Source organism: Astatotilapia calliptera, chromosome 10 (assembly GCF_964374335.1).
Source record: "Astatotilapia calliptera chromosome 10, fAstCal68.1, whole genome shotgun sequence".
NCBI lineage: Eukaryota > Metazoa > Chordata > Actinopteri > Cichliformes > Cichlidae > Astatotilapia > Astatotilapia calliptera.
Genome location: NC_137431.1, coordinates 8,962,441 through 8,990,008, shown reverse-complemented (window position 1 = coordinate 8,990,008; position 27,568 = coordinate 8,962,441). Strand labels below are relative to the sequence as shown.

General features: G+C 38.2%; 1 protein-coding gene across 1 annotated transcript; it reads left to right on the top strand.

The window, feature by feature from the left end:
• Positions 1-889: 889 nt before the first annotated feature.
• ar (androgen receptor) lies at positions 890-27,568 on the top strand. Its single transcript, XM_026183295.2, has 8 exons — positions 890-2,194; positions 9,304-9,455; positions 9,626-9,742; positions 18,249-18,521; positions 22,654-22,798; positions 26,292-26,422; positions 26,530-26,681; positions 27,181-27,568. Exons 1-8 carry the CDS (start codon positions 1,032-1,034, stop codon positions 27,337-27,339), a joined length of 2,292 nt encoding a protein of 763 aa, XP_026039080.1. The 5' UTR covers positions 890-1,031; the 3' UTR covers positions 27,340-27,568.

Here is a 27,568-nt window from a genome sequence, read left to right as displayed (position 1 = left end):
TACAGTGATAACTTAAAGACATGCATAATTTGCTAAATAATGAGTATTTACTACACTACTACACTGAGGACATTTTGTGCATTCTATTTTGAATTTCTGGTGACTTTTGTCAATTTATGCTGGAAAAAACATAGGTTATTAGGATGGGTTGGGTTTGTTTGTCCTTCCTTCTGAAATCCAGCCCTGTGCAAAGCAAACGTCAAAGAAAGTTTAAAAAAAAGTGAAGAAGTAAAAGATAAATGGCACTTTGATAGTTTTTTTTTTCTTTTTTACTCTGTAAGCCACTAAAAAGACTAAAAGTCTGGATCTGAAGACAGGCCTCTGAGCGAGCTAAATAGTACCAAATCCAACTTGAAAATCATCTTAAACAATTTGAAGTGGTTTTACAAATCCATAAACTGCACTTATATCTGCACCTGATGTTTGGAGAGCGTTTATTGGAAAGATTAATCATGACGCAAACCTTACCTATCAAAAAGGCTGAGGTCTTTTTTTTAATCCGACAAGACATAAAAAGAAAATAGGTTTGTACCCTGTGGAATTTTACTAAAAAAAAGAAGAAGAAAAAAGAAAGAAAAAAGAAAAAGCTGTGGTGGGCCCATAAAAATGTGATGGGCTGCACACATGCAAGTCTGATGTAAAACAACCAGAGGCAGAAAGGCTAACATTACATTGTTTTGTGTGAAGTCTTCTTAACATGCCTTTTGGCGTGATGACAAATAGAACTTGATTATTAAAGTACACATATTAAATTGGCGCCTTGGTTTTATTGTAACCTATTGGAGGGGAAAGTGCCATGTTTGACGGACACAGAGTCCTTCCCTGAATTCCCTTTTAATCAACTACAAGTCGAGCGCCTGACTCTGAACATCTCAGTTTAGGAGGAGTTTGTGAGTCCTGCGGCTCACCTAGGACCTTTTACCAAAACGCTTTTCACAACGTGAGAGTTGGGCTGTTGTGCTGCTGAGAACTGCGAAGACTTTTTGACGTGCAAAGTCCAGTATCCTGGCAAAGCAAACACTTTCTGGGACATGAGCCAAACGAGCAGACAGTTATTTTGTGCCAAAATCTGGCCAGAGGATAGGAAATCATACACAGGCAACGTCGTGACCGCTGCCAGTATGGCGCAAAAAACTGAAGAAAGTCGCGTCTATTTCACCAAAACCCCGACTGGAAGCAGTGCCGGGAGTTTGGCAGAATCCGAGAATGCAAACCTGTACGGATCCGGAAACATTATTCCTCTAGCCTGTGACATGGAGAAACGCTGCTGCCAGACAGCTGCTGCTCCTCAGGAGGAGTTAAGCGCTGAGTGCCGAGTGGGCGACATTCGCTCCTTTTCTGCCTGCGCCACAATCTCAGAAACAGCCAGGGAGCTCTGCAAAGCTGTGTCCGTGTCTCTGGGTCTGACCATGGAGTCCGGTGACACGAGCGAGGCGCACGTTTCTCTCCCGCCGTGTGCCGCAAATGACCAAATGAGCGCAGAGTATTTATTCGGGGTGGAAGCCGTGCCTGCGAACTGTCCCGGAGCCCCGGCTTCTCTCTCCGAGTACAGGTGTCCCGAGCGAGATGAGCGCCCGCCACACGACCACAAGCAACAGGTGAAAATGTTCAAAAGTTCAGAGCCCGCGGCGGCTTTTCATCACCTTACTTCCACGGCGACATCTGTGAACGCGCAAAACTTCACGCTGTGCCTGGCTGATGACATAACTCCGAAAGAGATAGATCATCTGGACATAGCGTGCGCTGCCTCTTGCCCTTACGCCCCAGCTGCGCCGGAGCCTTTGGCACAGTTCGGCCCCGCGGCTGCACAGAGGCCATGCGGAGCTTACAACTCCGTGGAGGAAGCCGGAGACGTCGTGGATGCCGTGGAGAATAGGTCCACGGGGTTTCAGGCAGAACGGTACGGCGTCAAAGTCAAATCTGAGGGAAGTGCATCTGCAGGGGCGTCGTGGGTCAGCAGGCCTAATTACAGCTTCGGCGACAAGTACAACTCGCAGTTTTGGGGGTCGAGGCAGTGCATGAACGTGCAGAGCTCGGGAGCGAACTCCCCGTTTATATGCAATCCATATGACGGGACCGTAATGCGCCGTGAACAGTGGTACCCTGGCGGGATGCTGAGGACGCCTTATCCCAACTCCAACTACATGAAGGGTGAAGTCGGCGAATGGCTGGATGTCACTTACAACGACACCAGGTGAGCTTTAGTCGGCTGGTAATAGTAATTTTACGTGATTACAATATAAATATGTATTTCATATTGCGGTATAACCAAAGGTTGAACAGTTCTAGGTGTAATTGCGAGCCAAACGTTCTACTTTATATATATATATTCAAACTCAGGACCACAGGTTGACCCTTTGTCCCTTAGGGGGCTTGAGGGTCTGTCTCTGACCAGGATTAGATCACCAATTCACAGACTGACAAACAGCAAAAGGCAACTGATACTACACCACATATCAATTTCTTTACTGTCTGTGTGTGTGTGTGTGTGCGTGTGTGCGCGTATTTCTTTTTTCTTTGTTGTTGTTGTTCTTTTATTGATGCAGGAAACATTTACCCCACACTTGTTTTTTCTGGTTCCAAACCATAGTGGCAAACTGAACAGACTGTTTAAAAAAAATTCCCTGCTGAGAAAATGTGTAGGCAGAAGTTTCAGGCTCCAATCTAGAAATACACCTGCTTCACATATTTGGCGATTTTACAGTAACCCAGAGCTGCTGATTTTATACACTGTGTGAAAGTCTAATTTTTTAAAAAAAGACAATAATTGAAGTATGCCAAACTGATTATAGCTACAGCAAAAAAAAAGGAGATCAAAGCGATACATGGAAACATTTTAACAACCCTTTTCCTCCAAACATTTGTAATGAATAAAGTTTGATTCTATTTTTAATAAAAAATTTTCTGAATAAAGTGAATGAGAGAGTGTTGTATGTATTCAGATGATAGTGGATGTATTCATTTCATAAAGTCAGATGATGACAGAGTGGAGAAAAAGGGGGAAAAATCACTGCTTGACTTTTTCTTCAAGTTTGTTTGTTCCTTGACTATTGTAAATGTTAGTCCCCATGATTTTGAATTCTGACAAAAAAGATGAGGCAGTTTATAGACAAACATTTGTATTACCCGACAGTGACCTTGGTGGCTGTACCTGAAAATAAGATTTAGTTTAACTTAATTTACCTGGGCCACTGGGTGATGTTTCACATCAGTTTGGCTCTAGCTAAGCATTCAAAGTTAATGTGATAAAGAGATGCAGACAGTCTTGTTTTAGCGAGAAGATTTTGATGTTTCTGTGGCACAAAAGTGGGAAAAATTAACAACACAAGTTAACAAAAAACCCCAAGCCACACGCACAGTTGGTGCTTTCGTAGTTTCAAATGTTTCTGAGTGTGTCAGGTTCTTAAAATCTCTCAACACATTTTAGTTCAGACTATAAAGCACCCAAAGTGGGCACGTTAACTGACAGCCATCGTGTGACGTGCATGCCACACAGAGGTGTTGTCTGCTGGTGTTGTGCAGAGCTTTCTCAAATTCACCTGGGTGAATGATTGTTAGTGCAGTCAGAAAAGGGACACTGTTTCCTTTGGCTGTTAGTGTTCAGTACCGCATAGCTGTCTGCGTGGTGTAAAGTGAATTTCTGTACAAAGCTGCTGAGAGGAGGTGTAGCAGTGTGGTCTGTCTAATCTACTGAGCAGTCAACCCAAGAAGGTCATTTTTGAAACCATGTTATATCTACCTATATATTTTTTAATCTATAAAAAAATTTCCCAGAATTAACTTGTCAGTCTACTTCTTTAACTTTTCATACTTTCACCCAGGAACTGATCCCTGTGTGTAGAGAAGGGTAATGGAAAGTTTTATGGATTTTTTTCACTTAGACATTACTGGGTTTTAATTTTGTTCCACTTTTTCACTTCTAATGATTACATCGTGTTGTATTATTGTGAAACATGGCTAACAAACCTAGAGTAGCAAGACTGACTGCCGAAGAAGCCTTGGGGCAGATATTTAATGCTCAGTGAAAACAGCTCAGTTGATGTTGATGGGTTAGCTCAGGTTTAAAACAATAATTTACGATACTAGAACATGTGTCGTAGATGGGAGTGTTCCTTGTGGGGAAATGATTGTGTTGTATTTTTGATAAATGCATTAAAAAAGGAATTCCTGTATAAAATGGAATAAAATGGGGTCATAGATGACCTCACTCGCTCTTTCTAGGCACTAAAACAGCTTGATTGCTCAAGGTTTAAACTGAAAAGACTCCCAGCCCTTGCATGCTTTACCTTCTGGCAGAAGATATGTATTATTTTAGTTTTATGGGAATTTGCCTTGACTGAATGTTTACCTGTAGCGGAGGCAGCGTGGAGTGGTGGGAAGGTTATTCTCTGAATGTAATTGGTTACAGATTATTACTTACCATTTAAAAATGTAGCAAGGGTTTGCTTCATGAAAGCAGTGCCATCATTTGCTTTTTGATGACTTTTTACATAAATGATTTAGACTGAAACATTTTCTACAGGGTTTCCTCAGCTTTGATAGCCAGCATTTCACTGTTCATTGTATTTCACTGCTGGTAAACCGGCCTTATTCTGTACAGGGATGTTAGCTCCTTTATGATTTCAGAAAGGAAATATTGTTGAATTCTAGCACTGAAAGGCATTCTTGGCCACTGGCCTTGTTGAGGTCAGCTGTTTGCAGGCATGGCAGACTCAGGATGTTTAAAGCAATGCACATTGTTTGATTGACAGGCCTGAAATTGTGTAAATTCAAGCAGCAGAGTGAATCAAAACAACAAAAAGAAAGCACATGGCTGTTAGGACATGCATGTCAGATCTGGAAATTGCAGATCAGCTGGTGGAGATGCCTGAGGATTGTGTAGAGGTCTACGAAAAGAATTGCTATACCTTCTCTTTTGATTTATCACCATAGTCAGTATTGTCTTTATATCACCGTGGTCTTAATTGTCAGTTTCTACTTTAGGTTGTGACTACCACACATGCGCGCACTCACACACACATATGCGCACACACACGCGTGCACACACACATACACACACACATCCAGTACACCATGGTAACCTTCACCTAGTCTCCCTTATGTACAATATTGGCAAGTGCAATTTTTCTTATGCAACATAGTATTTTATTCTATTTTGTACAGTATGTTATTCTATTTTTTCTTATTCTATTCTATTGTTTTTTCTTAATTTTTGATGGTCTTAACTTTGTACTGTCCGCTGTCTGCTGTGACCAAACAAATTTCCCACGTGACTAATAAAGGTTTATCTTATCTTAACATGACAAATCACTAACAGATGAGTGCAGTGTTCTCAGGGCCACAGTGAGATTTGGCACTTATGTTTGGTGTAAGAAAAAAACAAGATGGCAGCAGTAAAAATGTTCAGCATGAGGCTTTAGAAATGGACGTCCACAAACCGATTTATGTTTCCTAATCCTATTTTTATATGTATTCAATGGCACTTTCAAACGAATGGAGCTTGTCTAGATGTAAAGAGAGAGCTCTAAGGTGCAAACTTTCTTACACTTGATGCCACTGACCTCTGAGGGTATTGACTGGCGTTTTATGGGGAAGATTCCAAAGTAGGCATTCCTGCATGGTGGCAAGATGCAAAGCACGAATCTGATCACAATGTAGATAGCAAGTTAGAGTAACACAAAACAGAAAATTAGAAAGCGAAAGCAGCTGATCTGTGACAGATCAGTAGGTCCTCACACTCAGTTCAGAGAGGTTATGTGGTTTATAGTTTAGACCATGAGGACACTGAGTGAGCGAGACATTGCTTAATGTCTGAAGCCCTTTCAAAACCCTGCTTATACAGTTTTCCAAGTCAAGCTTGTCTTGTCTTTTTTATCTATCTATACACAACATAAACACGATTCAAGACTTAAGGTGCAGGATGTTTTGTACAATTGCACCACTACAAAAACTGGGAGATGTTTGAGGAGCAATGAATGGAACACTTTTGGATATTAAAAAAATACAAAAGTAGGAAAGAAAAGTTGAAATAAATAAATAACATAGCCAGTTGTAAACACATTCAGCCTTTGTTTAGCAACCAAAGCAATGATCTGCTGTTCATTTGCAAAAAGCTGATCTCTGCTGAACTCTTTTTCCTGTCACCACATTGCTAAAATCTCTCTTATGCCATGAGCGAGAGCCTGCTTTTTTTACCTTTTGTTGCTGCTTCTTAGATTTGGTTTTAACAGAAAGATTTTGTGCCTTGCTATCATTTAGTTTGGAAAAAATGCATTGCAATAGTTATGTGTATATGTTGCAGTTACACCTGCTGTGAGCATGAGGAACATCTGTGTGGTTTTACTGCAAAGCAGAGCTGAGAAAACTCAGGCATGCTTTTACCCATTTGGACCTCGTGGCAGTGAGCTGCACAGCTGGATGGAGTTATTTAGCCAGGCAATTATGTAAAGTTGTAGTTTTGATTAAATTCTGGGACTACGCCTGATGGAAAGTCAAGACATTTTACCTACTATGAGAAAAAAAATAATTTTAACAAAATGCTTTAATTTTTCAATTTGTAATTTAATAGTTGTTAAATACAGTTTAGTATTACCATGTGATATTTCTTGTTTACTGCACTTTGTTGTTAAACCTTCCAGAGTTCCAGTTTTAGACAAAGAGATTATTTATTGAAACTTTCACAGCATTAAAACTGCATTTTCAGCGCTGTGAATGCTGCAGACCTCAATGATTCGCAGCAGTTAAGTTTTTGGAAACAAACCCCCGGGGACATATATGGGATCGGAAGTGCGACACGGCGGCAGTCTGGTAGATATGTGAAGGATTCTGGTTAAAATCTTAATAGGAGTAGTTTTGAGCAGCAATTTTCTACAAAAATAACTTGTGATTGGTTGGTTACCCTTTGACATTAATTGGTAGTGCAGAAAAATAGCAACCAGCCAAGCTTTGAAGAATTTTACAAGACTGGTAACAAAGAGCAGGAAATGGACACAGAATGTTTCTGTTTCGTCTGCGTGTGGAGTCAACCAAGTATGCAGAGTGGCAGCACAAATGGCAGCGAGAGGCTTGCATAGTACAGTAACTCAGTAAAGAAACCTACTCGGTGATTATTATTATTATACAGTACTTAAAGTAAATGCGATCTCTGTCAAATCAGGCCATAATACTTCATGCTCGACTAGCGCCTCTTGCATGTGAAGGATGAGTCATGACCACATAAATGAATGAAAACAGATGTTTACCAATTTATTTAGTTCCATCCCGGAACACTACAAAAACAAGCTGAACTGACTATGACCAAATAGGAACCATCTTAAACATTTTACTCGATTGTGTCTGATCAAGCATGGAGGTGGCTGTTGCAGGACAATTTTTGCTAATTATTGCAACAGAAAAAGTCTCATTTAACCTGTGAAAGTTATCTATTTGTACTTTTACGTTGTAGCAAAATACTACCTTGAGGTATATGCTTCAAGGTAAAGAGTAAACCTGAATAATATCTGTTCATTTTGGAAATATTTAAATGGTCACTATACCAATTATATTCAAATGTAATTATTCAGAAGATGACATCAGAGTGTTTAAAACGTCAAATGCTGAAGGCTAAGTGTGTATATTGTTAAACTCTGATGTTTGTTTTTTGTATTTTAAAATTGCAATAAAGGTCAAATAAAACCATATAGCATGCAGTCAGACACACATAAATGCCACACTCCGCTGTGGTGTGTGAGTGAGCATACGACTGACAACAACAATAATGTAAAAGTTTATATCAGGCATATTTGCACGTATCTATTTTTCATCCTTTTACTGAATTTTGCTCTGTCTAAAGTAATTATTTTAATGGGACTGCCTGATTAGGTGGAAATGTCTAATAAGTGTTTATAACAATTTCTCTTTGGACTACATCATCTGGCCTGGATGTTAGCACGATCCAGGTGATTGGCACGATAGCTTAGGAATTTTTCAAACATGAATCTTTTGTCATTAACTGTGCCCTAAAGCACCTGGCGTCCTAAAACTGTATGTAAACACATAAGTTAAAACAAGTGAGCACCACGCAGGTCAGCACATTTTCAAGGATTCACACAAATCCACAGAGTAAGTAACTAGAGTAACTTTATAGTAGATAAAAAGCGTGTTCCCCATCAGGCTTTATTCAAGAAAAAATAAAGCCAGAATCCCTGTTAAAAAAAAAAAAAAAGAAACATGTTGCACTTGTTCTACCAGTGAACCAATCTTGCTAGCTTCCTGTTTTCAATAAAAGAGTTAAATGTGGTTAGCCCAGATAATTTGCCTATTACAGTGTCTTTAAATACAGCAAAAAGCTGGATCAGTAAGTTATTTTCAAAAAAGGAAAGTACCGCATGCCTTAGGATATACACAATTATGCATAATAGGATACCACATTTTGGCTGGCTGGGTTAAGAGAAAATTGTCACCTTCTCTGTTAACACATTATGTGCAAATCTGATCAGTTCAAGCTCTCATCTGTCAGTTGGGATTATTAGCGGCCTCTTTTGTTCTGTGCGCCGAGCATTGGCATATTGACATGCATATTTTTCACATTTATCATCAGCAGATCCTGGGCTACAAAAGAATACTAGGTTGCTCTGTATAATCTCAACTCTCGTTGCTCAAACTGTCATCTTTTAATCACAACCAAGCCGGACCTACGTGTTGAAGAAATCTAATTAGACTTTGTGTGTTAGTGTTAAGCATTAAATAAATGTGAAGCTTTGAACAAAAGGGCCCTTCCTTAAAACACTTAAGTCTACTGTAACAGAGCTCATATAAAAATGAATTCAAATTAGATTTGCTGCTTATTATTATAAAGTTGTCAAAGCCCAGATGCATACGTGTCATGCTCGAGTTTTCCCATTCTGATAGAATATTTTATTTATTCTTAAAATCAGTCAGGACACAGTGAGGCTCTTCACTTCATGCTTGTCTCTTTTACACCGAACCTTGATATCTGAGTAGCACGTCACCGAGGCAGCATTGTGTCTGAGTTGTCTCCAATCTCTCTGTGTCCAAGGTTGCAGCTCACTCAACTCACCCCAGCCCCCCTCCGTACCATAGCCACGGTGCTTCAGTCTTTCCCACACTTTCATCATCGGCCTGTCCTCTTTTTTATAACTACCTAACTACCTAACTACTAGAGTTTACCATGGGTCTTGGGTATGAGTGAATTAAGTAGCTTACTTGTGGTATAGTATGAGTTTAATTTCGTGTGGGATAAAAATGGTTTATGATTTTATAAATGGCTTGTTTTGGGGGGGGGGGGTTTGTGTTTGACTGCAGGTTTGAGTCCAGTAGAGAACACATGTTTCCCATGGAGTTCTTCTTTCCCCCACAGAGGACATGCCTTATCTGCTCGGACGAGGCATCTGGCTGCCATTACGGCGCACTCACCTGTGGCAGCTGCAAGGTTTTCTTCAAAAGGGCTGCCGAAGGTAAATCTTAAAGCATCCAACTGGGCTGTGAGTTTTATGCCAGTCCACTTGAGATTCTGGCTCTTTATTCTACACATTAATAGTTCCTAAAGAGTTTTGTGTTTGCTCATGGTTGTCTTCAGTTTAAGTGATTTACATTTTTTTACATTGTTTCACGGTTTCTCCTGTAGGCAAGCAGAAATACCTGTGTGCCAGCAAGAATGACTGCACTATTGATAAGCTAAGAAGAAAGAACTGCCCCTCCTGTCGCCTGAAGAAGTGCTTTGAAGCTGGGATGACTCTTGGAGGTGGGATGGATTTTTGCAAAGAAGCAGCTAATACTTGTTGACTTGATGCTATGGTTTATAATGGTATATAATATATATATATATATATATATATATATATATATATATATATATATATATATATATATATATATATATATATATATACATATATATATATGTGTGTGTGTGTGTGTGTGTGTGTGTGTGTGTGTGTGTGTGTGTGTGTGTATATATAAAAAAAAAAAGAGAGAGAGAGAGAGAGAGAGAGGAAAAGAAGATGAACAAAGCACTACAAAAAAAGTGAAGCCCTGAAAGTGACACTATTAATGGTTTCCTCAGACCAAGTATTTTATTCTTTCTGCACTGCACATCTTATCTGGCTCTCTTCAATTGCAGCATCATCACAATAGGGGATGTTACTGATAATCAAGCCCCTGACTGAGCTGCCATGCAATTTAGACCTCTTCCATTCACTTCTCCTTACTGTCACCAAGACCTGCTCGTCATATTAGGCTGTAAAGATTGACATGTAGTGCACTAATTTTAGGCTTGTGTTCAATTTTCACTCTCTTCCATTTTCTCATTCTGTTAACGGTGAAAATTGTACTAGAAGCACAAAGCTGACATGAGACATGTGAATTAAAGCAGCAGACATGCTGGTAATTTTGCCACCAGTCACTGACAAACGCATGGAGGGAAAATGTGATCTAATGCTGTGATTGTTAGTAAAAAGGGACACCTTTTCTGGTTGTGGCTAAAAAGTTCCTTTCACTTATCTTCTCATCACAGACATGTAATTCATTCTTGGCATCTAACAGGGAAATATATGGCAATAATTTTGTGGAAGTGGAAGCAGAGAAATTATATGTTTTGTCCTATTATCCCAGAGGGTGTTTTACTGGAAGTACTTTAAAGCCCTAAAATGCTTAGAGAATATGATGATTAATGTATTACCAAATGTCAAATCCACTGGCATCTATATGCCTTAAATAATAACCCTACTACTAGATTTGATCTATTTGTTTCACTTCTTGTAGTTTAGAAGGTCTGTCTGTCTAGCATTTATTTTAATCATAATTCTTATGAGTTATTCTTATAATTTAAATTCCATATTATTTCTGGAATGTTAATTACATCTGCAAACAGATAACAAACAGTTACTTTCACCAAAGCATGATGGGAGTTTTATTTTGAGCAGTCACAGGAAAGCTCACTGCACATCTGCTGTCCCAGTGGAAATACATTTCATGGAGAACATTAAACTGCCTAACATTCTTTAAAAACTTTGCAGTTTCAGAACCCAACCCCTGACTTCTTTTGACAAGAGTATAAGAGATGTGTATCACAATCTGCAAGTCAGAGTTAAACCTTTATAAAATAATGATGCACATAAGCCACTGTTTTTCTCCAGCATTTGTTGAAAAAATAAGGCAGCTCAGTGAATTGGGGCCATTCTGTCAAAGTTCCACTGCTTGATTTTGTAATATTACTTTAGTTAAAAAAAAATCACAGTCATGAAGTCAGTTTATTACAGTGGTAAAAGTTATTCAGTTGTACTATCCAGGATTATGTGCAGGTTTTATCCCAAAACAGGTAATGGAAGTTATCTGAATTATAGGGCAGGGCTAGCGCAATGCTTCAGTAAATATAATAGCGCTTTGAGTGCTTAGTGAGAGTAGAAAAGCGCTATATAAGAACCAGTCAATTTACCATTTACCATGGTGTTTCATAGTTCCCTGTCTGCCTCGAGGTAAGTCAATCGCTTTCTTATCAATTTGTTTTGATTACTGATGCTAGTCTTTCCAAGTCAAATAAAGGCTTCAAAGTACCTGAAGACCTGAATATAAGAGATGGATGTTAAAATTCACATTGGCTAGTGCTTCACAGTCAACAAACGAGAGTTAAATCTACTTCTTCGTTTTTTGTTTTTTGTTGAACAATAACAGATTGTTGAAACAAGTGAACATAATTCATTGAAGTACACATTCTCAGAAATAAACTATATTGCTGGTAAACTCCAAAGAAGGTAGAGCATGGCAGATCGTAGAACCTACAATGGTAGGGCAAAACAGTCTTGGAGTCTAGATGCTGCTGATGGTGGAGATGAAGAACTAATATAGTGACTTAGATGGGGTGGAGATGAGTTGGAGCCAGGTTGCAACAAAGAGTCTGAAAGGCAGAGTGACAGAAGAACACAGAGATTTGAAGGATGGACATCCGAAGACTGATTAGCTTGCAAATGGTGAGCAAGAAAATGAATGGTCAGAGTAATGAAGATAGAATTGACATTGAGAAGGGAACAAGAAGAATAGGCAAGCAGCTCAAATGACCAAGAATTCAATCAGGCAGTAGAATACAGATTTCACGTCAGAGTTTTGCTTTGCAGCTGTACCATCCATTGGGTCGTATTCCTTTGTTTTGAACACCTAGAATTGGGCTTTGTCCAAAAGCAAGCAGTTCTCGTTATTGTAATTCTAGCACAACACTTCCAGAGTTCAAACTATAACATTAGTATTTCACATCTCTCCGTTTGCCTCAAGGTAGAACGACCTTTTCCCCAGCAATTTACCCTAATTCCTCCTGTCAGATTCCAAAGTCTTCCCAAGCCAGGCAGAGGCTCAGATCCCTTAAGAACTGTCATCCAAAATGGTTGAATTCAAGGTTACGTATATCTGCTATCTGGGCAACTTGGATTAGACAAAGACTTGAGGTTAGAGCAGTCAAGTAGTAACCTGTGAGGTGCTGGTTTGTGTCCCTGTTTGCATGCTTTCTCTGATTGATATAAATAAGATAAATTCCAAAGATGTAGGATGTAAATCAAAGCAGAATGCAATTATTTGCAAATCTCATAAATCCATATTTTATTTTAAAAAGATATTTAAACAGATATTTTACTTTTTCATGAAAAATAATAACTCAATTTAATCTCAGCAGTACATCTCAATAAACTTTGGATGGGGGCAATAAAAAGCTGTAACCCCATGTTGCAACTAATTGGGTTAATAGAGAACATGTTAGTAACATAAGCATTTATAAAAATAATATCTTACAGAGTTTCTTTGGAGTAAAGATGGGCAGAGATTCACCAATCTGCAAAAAAAAAATGCATCTACAAATTGTGGAACAATTTCAGTAAAATGTTCCTCAACATAAAATTGACGCCTTTGAACATCAAGCACTGATTATACTTATACTATAATATCATCATTGAAAGAGTCCCACAATCTGGAGAAAGATCTGCTTGCAAGGGACAATGTTGAAAATCAATATTAGGTGCCGTGATCTGAGTAATGTCCTCAGTAATGTCCAACCCCCAAAAGAACTCAGCCTGCCCAACAGATGAAGCTGACTTTGGCCCCTGTTGCAAAAGTTTAAGTGTTACGTGACCAGTCCAGTTTAGTGTTACAAGGTGAACTCCCAGCAGTTTGTTCCTGACCCTGATGTTCAACAATGTGATGGGAGTTTTCTCTGGAAGTCAACCACCATCTGCTTCATATAACTGGTGTTTGAGTTCACACTAGATGACAAAGTCAGTGATGACCTTCCTGTTCTCCAGATCATTCTCCTCAGATACACAACCACTGATGACTTTATCATAAGAGAACTTCTGGAGGTGACATTTAGTGATGTTGTATCTGAAGTCCGATATAAAGAGTTAAAAGGAAGGGAGAGAGCACTCTTTCTGCTCGGTGACAGCTCGTACTCTCCTTTTTCTCCCTCCCTCGCTCACAGACACATAACGGGTATGGCAGTCGATTCTCCCTGCAGCACTACATTGCCCATGAGGCTACATTCTTTAGGGCGATGCCTGTAACACTCTCTTATTGCTTTCATATTAAATAAATTTTTTTTATATTTCTTCACGTCATTATGAGACGCAAGATTGAGACACAGGCATTTGAGCCTCTTAATTCGTGTTTTGTTTGAGTTTCCACCGGCGTGGAATTGCCAAAAATAGCGAGGGCATAGCCTAACAAAGGAAAGAGGAAAATACCGCCGTGTAATCCTTTTATTTCAACAAAGTAACTGTATTCTGAATACCCCCTTTTTAAACGGTAACTGTTTAAAAAGGGGTTACTCATATTTTGTATTTTAAATACGTAACGGAGGTGCATGTATTCCGTTACTCCCCAACACTGCCTGTGGACTACATATTACATCCCAGTCTGTGGTTTTGAAGCAGTCACTCAGCCTCTCACTGGTCTCCTCTGACAAGATCTTCACAGATCAGGTAAGATTTTGTCACGGACATTATCTCAAAAAACCCCAAAAAACTTTTTGGAAAACATGTAAACCTCTGAGCTAAAGAGGAGAGGGACTCGCTGCATCTCTGACAGTATGGGCATGTTTGAGTGCCTTTGGACTTCTTACACATCTGGACAGGCACCAATGCTGAAAAGTATATACAGGTTTTAGAGCAACATATACTCCTATCCAGACAACTTTTTCAGGCGTGGCTTGGCATATTTCAGCAAGATAATACTAAATCACTTGCTGCAGCTATTAAAATAGCGTCATGAAACAAAAATGTGACAGTGAATACCCAGGACTGTTGCCCAGCTAGACTCTTATATCGCACAAAGATGGGACAATGTTCCTCTCCAAAGTCCAGGATCTGGTCTCCAGGCAAATACAGACTGTTGTTGAAAGAAGAAGGAATACTACACTGTGGTAAAAACACAGCCATTAACGTGGTACACTTAGTTGGTTTAAAAATGTGATAATTTTCAAGTTCTCATGTGATTAAAATATGGGTTTTCAGCGATTCTGTTTTCATTTAGATTTTATACATCGTCCCAAACTTTTTTGGTGTTATCTAATAATTAACAAAGATCTTGATTTCACCAATATTAAAAACACCAATTTGTTCAAATTCATATAGCACCTGTACTGTTAAAGAACTGGAGTCATTTAGTCTCTCTAAAACCTCCGAACAACCTTTGTGTGACTGCCAAGATGCTTTTGACAAATACTGATTTAACTAATCCCTTTATACTGGCAGCAATAGCAAGACAAAAATCATAAATAACTAAAGTTCATTTACTTATTTAATTAGATTTAATTTACTAAAATGCTATATAATATCTCACCATTTTCTCTTCAAAGAAAAAATCCAAGTGCTCATTAGATATAGAACTAATTTTTATGTTGTTATTCTGTTTGTTTAGTGCAGTCTTTTCAGAAAAACACACAAAAAACCCCATTTTAAAACAGTAATTAAAACACTTAATGACAGTTGTAAGCAGTTACAGTTTCTCTCTTGGTGCTTAACAGCCAATCAGAAAACTCTCAAAATGATTTAACTGAAATAACAGACTTACCAACCAAAACTGGTTAGTAAATAACATGAAAGGAGGGCATTACAACATGTCTTACCAGGACGAAGAGACAAAAACAGGCAAAATAAACTGAATAATAATTTCTCTTCGTTAACCTCTGAGCTTTCTCTGCTATTTCTTTATTTAGTTTTAATGTTTTCTGTGCAGTCAAATAGTTTTTTTTCTCTTTTTTTCAAATCAGCCGCATCACACACGATATCGTGTGTACAAATGCATAAAATACTATACAAAAAACAGAACAGTAGTAATTAAGAGGAGATAATGAACACTTCTTTTCAGAAGGATTTACATTTCATGCACTTACTTGACATTTTGACAGGGACACTAAATCTGTGTTTCCAAGTAAACACGCTGCGGTGTGAAGTCCAGAATGATCACTGAACAGAAAGTTTTACATTGTCCCAGCGTTGATTCATTGTTTTAACGCTTCAAAGCTAAGCATATCAAACCTGATACATGTGTTTTTGTGAGTCTTTGAGAATTCTACATTCCATTGTGATTTTTTCTCTCTGAAAAAACAAAATAAATTGCATGAAAGATTAATTAGAGTACAGTTTGCTGGTATTTAAAGTAATACAAAGATAAAATAGGAAGAACTAGTAAAGGTTTAATAAGTTTTTATTCTTACAGAAACAATTAAAAAATATATTTATCTCCAAAAAGCTGACTAAGAACTGTTTTTAAATGTTTTATTACATTCGTTATTAAATGTTTTTTTTAATCTAGATTCGTCACATCACAGCAATGTAAAATTTCAAGGTATTTACACACTTACGAGCTAAAAATAACTTAACCTGATTGTAATACGTACATTTATCCTGAGCGTATTTCCCTCACTGTTTTTTGAATAAATTATTTGAATGAATTATGTTATTCCATTCAACTGAGTTTAAGCTGCATTTTTCCCAAAACAGAACTCAAATGCCGTGTGGATGGATGGACAATATATATGATTCTGATCAAAATATTATATTGTTGTCCTGGTGATTTCATTACCATATATTATTATGATATACAATGTAAAGAACTTGCATGTTGAATTTACAGTTCTTATGTTTATATAGAAATGTGAGCATTTCTCTGGCACGTGACGCTTTGTGACTTGGTTTAATGTTCAGTTTTGCCATCCTATCACACTTTCATAATTTCAGAAACAAAATTTACAACTAATGACAAAACTTAGAATGCAAGACATTACACATGAGATGAAGTTATCCAAAAATAGAATTCTATAAATATTGTGATTGTGATGCAGATACTATCAAAAGCAACTAATCGACCTGGCAAAAAAAGAGTGGTAAAGTTCGCCTGTGGAATTTGATATGAGAGAAAATGGGTTTGTTCTGGATAAGGGAGCAGCTTATTTACTGCCACTTTGAGCTGGAAATATTGACACGGATGCCAAAGTGTATGCAACGTATGCAAGTTAATGCAGGTGGTTGTCACTGATTTGACATATTTATTGTTCCTAGACCAAGTCTTTGAGCGTAACAAAGCCTGAATCCACCCATTGGGTGTCTCTGTCTCTTTATATTGGCTTCAACTCAAGTATGGAGAGTGTCACGTTGGCTCGACCCAACCATTTACATTGTTCTCTGCAAAGATCAGATGCCTGCCTGTGTCACCAGTTGAGAATCCAAAGGAAAAAATTTTAATAAACCATTTTTACTTGAAATATTTGTTATTGGATCAGGAGTGGAAATGTGAGACTTACAAATTATCCATCTTATATAATCTGCAATTTTCTTTCAGCTCTGCCACTCCTGAGAGAGACTTAAGTCGTGTCTATAACTGGCAGCTCAATATTTATCAAACTGAAGAGCCAGGCTGCAGTTTTAATTAGACATTCTTTACACACAGAAGCTGCAAGAGGCAATTGCACGACAATTAACAGTTACTTTTTTACTGTCACTCAGCTTTGATAAAACAGATTAAAAATTTAATATGTTCCTCATAGTCTGATTCTCCATCTTCTTGTCTTTTTTGTTTCCCCCAGACACTACAACAGATTAATTGTCAGAGAAATACATTGTAAAATTACGCCTGTACAAAAGATCCTGTTGCACTTCAAAAATCGCCAGAGCACACAAGTGTGTGTTCTTCAGTACACTCATCACATTGTTGCCATTTGTATTTTCCTGTCACTTGCTCTTCAGCAGGGCTGACATTCCCAAATGACAGGCTGAGCCGAAGCTTAACCGTTCATATAACTGTTCTAGGAAAAAAATTATAGGTGATCTTAAATCTGACTGCTAAAGAGCTAAATGTATTTGGCAGCTTCTCCTGCTCTAATTTGGTTTGTAAGTGCAGGTTGCCATATGGAGCAGCTGCTGCAGGATTTTCAGCATTTGTGGAGGAAGGAATTACAGCTTTGTTAACCTCAAGATGGGAAACCAGTATGTTTACTTTAACATACAGTATTTGTTGGTTTTGCTTTTGTTGTCTTTGACTTCTTAAGATACATACATTGCACAAAGAAACACAATTGTAAGGTAGAAATGCACAATTTACTGAACTGTATAGTTAAAGGAAATATTTTAGGACTCTGCAAAGGCAAAAAGAAAAAGAATATTTTCATGTCCGCATTACCAGTAAGGACTCGCACATGATGACAGTAGGCTTTCTATCAGACGAGGCTCATCTGTTCAGTGAGTCCTCTTTCAAATCAAATATGATTCAATATTCTAGTCTATTAGTAGCACAGTATTGAGTATTATTGAGACAAATTTAATATTTCTTTTAAAATAGTTCACGGTCCACAGTTGCAGTATGGGGCATTTATGACATATTATTTGGAAAGAGGAATGCAGTATTTCAGCAGTACTTGTATGGTCTGTTAATGCTTTTTTTCTGGTTTCCTATAATATTACATATAAAAAAGAGCCATATGTTCCAGATGGCGTGTGGGGATGTAATGGATTGATTTGATTAATTTTCATTGAAATCAAGCTATCAGAATGATAACTGAAATTTTTTTATGGCATCAGCCAGCTGCTGTTAATAATAACACAATTTTATTCTGCATATATCATTTAGGCAGAATGGCTGCTACAGGATAAGAAGAAACCTTCTCCTTGTATTGGTCCAGATGTAGATTTGGATTGATAACTTAAAAAAATCTGTCAAACCTGAACTTGATGAGAACTGTTACCTTTACAGACATGAAATCATTTTTTTGTTTATAGCACGTAAGCTGAAGAAGATTGGACAACAAAAAAGCCCAGAAGAAGAGCATGGTGCTCAGGATCCAGTGGATCCACATGTCTCTCCTAAATCTGGTGTGCAACTGAACTCCCACCTGGTCTTCCTCAACATCCTGGAGTCCATTGAGCCAGAGGTTGTGAATGCAGGCCATGACTATGGCCAGCCGGACTCCGCTGCCACCCTGCTCACCAGCCTCAACGAACTGGGAGAGAGACAACTTGTCAAAGTGGTCAAATGGGCAAAAGGATTGCCAGGTAGGACAGTGGTTGCAGCAGAGGTGATAAGATTATCTTTTTTTGCTTTTGAGTTATCATTAGCAGATGGATCCAGTTTGATCTTTAAGAGATTAGTACACCGGATAGCCTGTCTTTGTGTCTTTGCCCAGTCTCGAACAGAGGCTGCCACTTTTAAATTAAAAGTTAAAACTGTTACTCGTTTAAGCAATCGGCAGGCACAGAGCAGCATTAGTAATTGTGTTTAAGAAATACATGTACATCTGCTCTCAGCTTTGTTATGGCCTCTACAAACTCCTGACAAAACTGTCTAGCCACTCTCTTTCACTGTGTTCATCCAACTGTATGTCACAGAAACAGCTTCATAATGTAAATTGAACTTTTGTGCTTACGCAAACTTAACTATCCAAAAAGTTATTGCCCAAACACAAAACCTGGACTTCGCACCTTTGCGTAATTGGCTGGTGATTTTGTTTCACTGTCATTAACCAGCATGAAACTGGCTCGTCACTGTCTGTATGTGATTTGGTGCTGGCAATGTAAGGTTCTGTGGGTTTATGAGAGCTTTTTCACTAAAAAACAGCTGCCTGCTGATGAGAGCAAAGAGAGTGAATGAAACCAATACAATGAGCGAAAGAATGCCAAAATGCTCCAAAGAGCTCAGAGGAACTGAAGAGTGAGGTGAAGATTACTATGGCTTTGTAACTACAAGCCTCTCATCACATACAAGTATTATTTGATCAGTTGTTAAGATGAGAGAGAAAAAACACGCGAAGATAAATTATTCTTTTTTCTTCAAATTCTAAATATGATTCGGTCTCGTAAGAACCATCCAACCTGTAAGACAATGAAGCGGAACAGCTCTAGTGATAGATTTTTGAGCTGCAACCTGTGGCCTTTTTTCTTTTGTCTGATAGGAAAAATGTAACAGGAGAAAAGAGGTGTCACTGTGCTCATACACCTGGACACAAAACCCAGACGGACTGTGGTGGTAGAGCTTGATGATTCATCCCACCAAAAAAAAAAACCTAAATGGAAAAAGAAATCAGTTATTTTCCAGTCACAGAAAACTATTCTTCTCCTCCTACCCATAATAAAATGTTTGAAAAAGGTTGTTTTAATAATTTGCCCCATATTAAAACACAACAATGAGGAAATTCAAACATGTGCAGCAGACATTGTTTAATGACTGAGATTTTGCAGCTATGTGAAGATTTAGTAGTTTTGCCTGTAGGTTGTTAGATAGATGCTCTTGTGTGTGCACCATTCTGCAGTAGTTACCATATGACTTCTCATTCAGGTACTGATGACATTCAAAATGTTATACAGAAGACTAACAAACTGATAATGAGATCTCAAAACCAGTACGTGAAAAAAGATTTTAAAAGAATAATTAAGAAACTAGACATTCTAATAAAAAAGCTGGATTGATTGGAATGAAAAGAATTGGAAAATGCATTTGATAATTTCAGACCTCATGGGCAGGCTGTCCCACTGGTGTGAAGCATAAAATCTAAAAGCTGCCTCACTAAAGGTTTTTGACCTGCTCTTTGGAACATCAGGCCATGTGCCAGATGACCCGAGAGGCAGTTCTGGTGCAGGTATGGCAAGCGAATCACGCAAATAGTCTGGTGACGTTCAGAACAAGCATGAGCATTTTGCAATCTATACAAACACAATTATTGGCACAGACAAATAACATTCAAGTTCAAAACAAGCACAATTTGTTCCTCACTCTCTGGTTCTATAGTCTACACTCACAGAGAGTTTTCAAACAGATGTCACTTGACCAAGCAGAAATGTTTTAGTTTCTGATCGCTGAATTAAAGTTGTGTACTCCAGCCACACAGCCAAGTGGGTTTTTTTTGTTTTTGTTTTTTTTTTGCATCAGATTAAAAATAGATTTGGTGACACGTTATACTTAATTATGAATCAAAGACAACACAAAAGTTTGTTGTTTGGTGTTTGGGGGGAATTTTGATAGACTTTAAGATTTGTTGCTGGGGAAGTCCCTAGCCACAGCCTATTCATTCTTTCACCCATTCATTCATTCATGTTTTTTATTTCCCCCATTCTGTCCTTGGAGAGGGCTGGATGCCTTCCATTCTGAGCAGCTGGAGAGACAAGAGGGAGGGTATTCACTAACGGTTCACTAATTTCTTTTCTCCTCTTTCTCCCATTTCTCCACCATTTCTATTACTGTTTTAAGTTCAAACTGTCTGCATTTGTCCTGGACAAAGGTTGTTCTGAGGTTTTAGAGAGACTTAGTTTCAGTTAGTTTCCAGAGTGGATTTTCTTGTCTCTATTGAATGGAGAACGTGTCAGAAGCAAGATTTAGGAAAATCAGTAAATAATATTCCAGGTTCACTAAATCATTTAAGTTTAAAAGCCTAGTTTTTATTGTTGTTAACAAAAAGTTTTTTCACATCTAATTTGAGTTAGTAGTAGTTTAGTTTACTATAATAACCTTGGTTGTGGGCATCGATCTACTGACCTTCTTTTCTCTCCCATTCTAATTCCCAGCCACATGCGTATCCAGTATTTTAAAAGATTATAAAGTCCTGTGTCCTGTGTCATTATCAATGACTTAGTATAAAAGACAGATGTAGCAATCATGACATCACCTACTGCTCTCTGAATTCTGAAGCCTCCCCGTTTGGACAAGAGGGAGGGGTCTTGCTAGCCAAAACTGATATGAAAACTTTATGGAGGTCAGAGTTAATTTTGAGAGCAAATTTTTATTTAGTTATTTAAGCAGATAAATGCTTTTAGTTTTAGTCGACTAAATATCATAAGATCATAGAACCTCCAACCTAAAGTTGGTTCGGAGTTGCTCCACACGAAATACAAAGCATCTTCTTTTACCTGACATCAAATGTCAAATGTGTCCATATGTCTACTCTTTCCTTCTTCATTGATGTCATGAACTGCTGGTCTGTACTATAAATCATCATTACTGGGGTTGTCAGAACTTTATGCGCAGTAGCATTAATGACAGATGCGCTCAGAGGCACGACCTGTATAGAGCAGTCGGTCGTGCACAGCAAAAAGCTATATAAAGTCTACCTTAGACATGTGTGTCACTCAAGCTAGCAGCACCCCATGAGAAACGGGCCAACTGTTTAAGTGTTCACAGGAGTTTGCACCCTTGGCAAGAGGACTGAGTTTTCACGGTGCTCAATGATGTCCAGAGAATGAGCCGTGTGTGCTGAGGAAATAAATGGCGTTCTTGATCCCAAGGGCTGCTACAATTGATATATTTTGTCACATTTTGACAGGAAACAAATAGGAAGTATGGGAGCTACATGAGCGATTACTTCTGAATGGATCTCGTCTCCTTCCAGAATATTTTCACCGCGTTTTTACGTATTGTCACGTATTTACATTGCATCATAGTTTTTGTCCTCGCGGATTATTTTTTTATTATTTTTTTATTTAGTTGTTGTCTTATTTTCTGAAGAAAAAAAAGGTAGTTGACAAAAACTAACAAAACTTATTGGTCAACGGGTCTGTACGTCATAGCAAAGTCATATAATTTGCCAGATAAAAATGGCAACACTGACATACTCTCGAAGTCCAGCTCATTTAGTCAGTTTAGCAGCGGTGAAGATTACCAAACAGCAATGGACTAAACTCTGTTTTCTGGGACGTGTGTCAGTCAGATTGCTTACTCCTCTAACTTTAAACCATAACAATATCAAAATTGGATGTGATTTTACCTAATTAAGATGTACAAGTCCTATATGGTAGGAAATTACTTGTACAGAATCATTTCTTTTGCTCGTTTCATTGTTCATCCTCTTTTAAGTCTTGTTTTTCAACCCAAGGCGGTCACTAGAACAGTCACATAAAGCTGTGGCTATGGCAACTCTATAGCTCAATTGGTCGAACAAGTGAAAGGCTGCCGGTTTCTACCCATTTGAACAGTTCCCTTCATGTCACTCCCTTTGCTCTTTCTCTGCTCTTCAGTTTGTTCTCTACTACCTGATGAAATAAAGTCTGAAAGTTTCCCTAAAAAATAATTTAAAAAAGTGTATATAAAAATGCTGAGCCCTGGCACAATCTTCAAACTCACGTAATCATACAATAAGTGCTTTGATAGAGATTAGATTATTTCATTTTTGATTGTGATTGTGTGTGTGTATGTCCCCAGGTTTCAGAAATCTCCATGTGGATGACCAGATGACTATCATTCAGCAGTCATGGATGGGGGTGATGGTGTGTGCCTTGGGATGGAGGTCCTATAAGAATGCCAGTGGCAGGATGCTATACTTTGCCCCAGACCTTGTGTTCAATGAGTATGTCCAGCTCTGAATTCTAGAATTCAATAATCCTCTGAAAGGATTCCATTAGTGGGTCACTGACATGCTGCGCTCCTCATTATATTTAGAGATCACCACCAGCGAGCAAGCAGCTGCTCTCATTTGCCTTCATCACTTTATCTTCCCTTCTTCCTTTCATTTTCTTTCCCGTTCACAGACAAACAGAAAAACATATCCAGAGTTAAAAATGTAAAGCATAAATAGTTTCAGGCTTTTTAAAAGAGTGTGTTCATCCAATTTTCTCCTTAGGTGTTCTTTTGTTGCTGTGAAATTAAAGTAAGGAAAAATTTTTAGCATTCAGACTCTCGTAACCCCGCAGAGTGCAGATGAATCCGATCTGAATATTTCAGACGGCAACAACAATGGTGATGTCTGTGTGAGGGTTAGTGGGGAATACTAATGTTTACAAGAAATGAATTCTTATTTAGCTCCATCAAATGCTGACTGACACAGTCTGCTGGGAGTAGATAACACATATCAGTTGTTGTCTGGTTCAAACAGTGTAAGCAGGTGATGTACAGGATCCTTTTACACAGTAGTTTTAAACATATGTGCAGCACCAGTGCAAATTTGTTACAGCCTGAAAGAAATGTGCAATCTGCATACACCAGCCACTTTATTATGCACAGTATACCTGTTCAGTTTCAACAACTCATTACGTTTATGTGTTACAATTACAGCTAAGGCAATCTGCCAGATTTTGAGCTTTAGAAAGGGGAAGAAAGATGATTTAAGTAACTTTAAATTGGCGTGTTTTTTGAAGTGTTTCAAAAACTGCTGATCTACTGAGATTTTCCTGCACAGCCATCTCTACAATAGGATTTACTGAGTTCAGAAAACGTGAAATATCCAGTGAGTGGCTATTCTGGGTGAATGTTGATGTCAGAGGTCAGAATGTAAAATGACTCAGACTGCTTTAAGCTTATAAGAAGAGAAAATCATTCATAACCACTTGTTAGAACCAAGGTATACAGAAGAGTATTTCTAAACACACAATACATCTGTCTAGCCCAAGTTGGACATATTGTGTGTTCAGATGAGCAATGGATACCTGAGTGCCACTCCTTTCAGCTAAGTACAAGAAACTGAGGCTGAAATTTGCATGGACTCACCAAAATTGGACAACAGATAACTGGAATAATGCTGTGTGGTCTGATGAGTCTCGATATCTGCTGTAACATTTGGATGGTAGGATCAGAATTTGGTGTAAACAGCATGAAAGCATGGATCAATCCTGCCTCAAACATTGCAGCCTAGTGTTGGTGATGGCTGATGGCTGCTTTTTATCGCACCATGTCACAAACCTCTGATCATCTCACGCTGATTTCTTGAACATGATAAGACGTTTGCTGTGCTCAAATGGCCACCACAATCACCAGATCTCAATACAGTAGAACTAATATGAGATATGGTGAAACAGGAGATTTGAATGAGATTTGTATCATGGGTGTGCAACCGAAGTATCTGCAGCAGCTGCGTGATGCTACCAGGTTAATGTGGACCAAAATATCCAAGGAATGTTTCCAGCACCTTACCATGAAGAATTAATAGTTCTGAAGGCAAAAGGGCCCTAACCTGACACCAGTGAGGTGCACCTAATAAAGTAGCCAGTGGATGTAAATTTGAAAAATGTTAACTTAATGTGATGCAAGAATACAATACCAAAATCAGGTTTTATGCTCATAAATGATGAGGATATTTTACTGTATCAAGTTTCCATAGTGACTGAAAATACTTGTGAGTATGAACAGTTTTTAAAAGGCTAAATGACTGGCATTTTCACTTAGTAGGTTCATATTTAAAATTGTTAAAATTGTAGGTAAAGGCAGCATCTTCTTGAACACAACCTCTTTTTTTTAAAGTATGAAATGTTGAAAAGATAGTACTCTAGGTAAGTTCTATTAAAGGGTTACTCCAAGGATTGGAAGTTTGATAGAGTTGGAAGAGGATGAGATCATGACCCTTAAAAAAGAAATGTTTTAATTGTAATAACCTCAAATAAGTTTAGCTCTTTCCTAAAATAAAAAAAGACATATGTACTTTTAAGTATAAAAGAGTGCACGGATTAAAGAATGGAAAAGCATTGCCAAAAACTGGATCAAATGACTGGATTAAATGAGCTGAATGCCTGTGAAGTAGCTACACAGACAGGTATTATTTGGGGGTAATAAAATATAAATCAAAGCAACATTCAACAGCATCCAGAACTAATGTGACTTTTCAAAAAGTACAGCCATCTACGTCCAAAATTCAAATCCTGCTAAGTCACGGAAACGTGATTGTGACCACTTTGTCAGTTGTTTTTCAAGGTGTGGTGAACCAGGAGCTCAACTTTTAAGGACAGATTTGGGGCTGGTGGAAACCATAAAAGTCAGAAATGTGGATAATTTAAACTAAGTGAAAGAAATGTGAGCAGCAGTGTTACTGCACTCAAGTACTCCTTGTTACCTTTGAAATTAGCCGCTTACCACTCCTACTCCTGCCGAGCAGGCTGTCCTTTAGAGAGGGTAAAAACCCTATTACAGTCAACATAATTGGAGAATTAAGACACCACAGTCACATCAGATGTACATTTATCAGGCTTAATTTCATGGATATAATAAAACAGCATTACCACTTCAACATGAGACAGCCTATCAACTGCGATGCTATCGAGATAGAATTAAAGAGCAGTCATTTTCTTTTCAGTATCCAGACTATCATCATGAATCTGGGGAAAAAACTTGCTCTAACCTACAATTTATTTTTACCTTGGCACATAACTCATCGTTAGCTTTTCCAGAAAGTCCAATATAATTGGATTATACGCTTCCTGGTGACTATTATTCATATATACCGGCACATATTGGAAACTCTGCATTTATTTCTTGTGAGAAGGTGGAAATTCAGCTCCATTTCATTTCTCTATCTCATGCCATTTTTTTTTTCAATTTGAGTTTTTTTTTTCTCCCCTTGACATCTGTATTCTAATTCCCAAAATTTGCTTCATTCTACCTTTATTTTCTCAGAATAAAAAATGTGAATATGTTCCAAACTGTCTTTTGCCGGCTTCATAATAAGTGACAAATTGATTTCGTGTTAGAAGAGATGGCAAAGTTTGATAACAAATGTCTTCTTTGCCCATCATTCAGGCACGAACATTAAATTCCCAATCAGCTCTCATCATGAACTTTGAGCTTAGGCTGGATGACTGGATTTTGGTGTAAAAGAGTTTTGTGTGTTTTTAACGTCCTCAGCACTAATGTCAAAGATGACACAGCACAAATCTGTATTGTTATAATGTGATTCAAAGACAGTGTGCCGGATGGAAATGGATTTAACCTCTGACATTCTTTCCTCTTCAGTAGTTACTGATTACTGGAGAAATGTCCAAGGTGTAAAGCAATTTCTCCTTCACCTCTTGCGATTTGAACATTCCCGTTAGGTTACATCCCCTCATCCTGACCTTTTTTTTCTCTAACGTTTGCAGACACAGAATGCACGTTTCCACCATGTACGAGCACTGCATACGGATGAGGCATCTCTCTCAGGAGTTTGAGATGTTGCAGATCACCCAGGAAGAGTTTCTCTGCATGAAGGCCTTGCTCCTCTTTAGCATTAGTAAGTACTCTTCTGCGTGCCAAAAATGAAAACATAAAGAAGTGGACATACAGAGGAGTGAGTACAGTCAGAAATGAACATGATTTTTTTCTTTCTATTTTCACCAGTTCCCGTTGAGGGTCTGAAGAGTCAGAAGTACTTTGACGAATTGCGTCTCACCTACATCAACGAACTCGACCGCCTCATCAACTTTCAAACGACTACGAACACATCTCAGAGGTTCTACCAGCTCACACGACTCATGGACTCTCTCCAGATGGTGAGTTGGTGAGATGTTTCTTCAGGCTAAAAACAAAAATTCTTATTCCAAAAAGATACATTCATACTTTTGTAAACGTTTCTAAAAAGCCTCACTTGTGGATGCATGGAACATGGATGCACTTTTGCAAATTTGAGAGAAAAAAAATGGAAAAACAGTGTAAAGAAGGAGCTGTAATTATATTACACTAAAACATTTGTTGGAAACACATCCAGTTAAATCACATAGGACGGAGTACTTTAATAGCCCATAACAAAAAACATCCTTCATGCTAGTATTGGAAAAGAATCTGATTACTCAGAAGTCAAAATCTCAGAAGTGGTCTTCGAGGCAGGAAAAGGCCTAATGGATGAGTTTACTATGATTCATATCCTCACATTTTTATGCCAGAGCGTTAACTGTGTGTATGTCTGACTCATGTGCCCCAAGCTGTTGTCCAAATACTATGTGTAGTAAATTTCATCCACATTATGATTTTTTCTTTTCTCCTCTGTTTCAGACCGTAAAGAAGCTCCATCAGTTTACCTTTGACCTTTTTGTCCAGGCTCAGTCACTTCACACCAAGGTCAGCTTTCCAGAGATGATTGGAGAAATAATCTCAGTACATGTACCAAAGATCTTGGCAGGTTTGGCTAAACCAATCTTGTTTCATAAGTAGAAGGAGATTTTTTTTTAAAAAAATCAGAAAATGACTCATCTTGCAGCCTCCGTAAACTTTAACTAAGGCTTTAAACTGTTTCCCCACATCTTCAATCTGACTGCTTTTATCCCTGCCTTGTAATCACATTTTTATTGCTCAAGGCGTTTTACGTTTGGGGTTGGGGGTTTTTGCCTTTTTAGCCATAATTGAGATTGTTTCTTCAAAACTATTAAAGCTTTTACCTGAA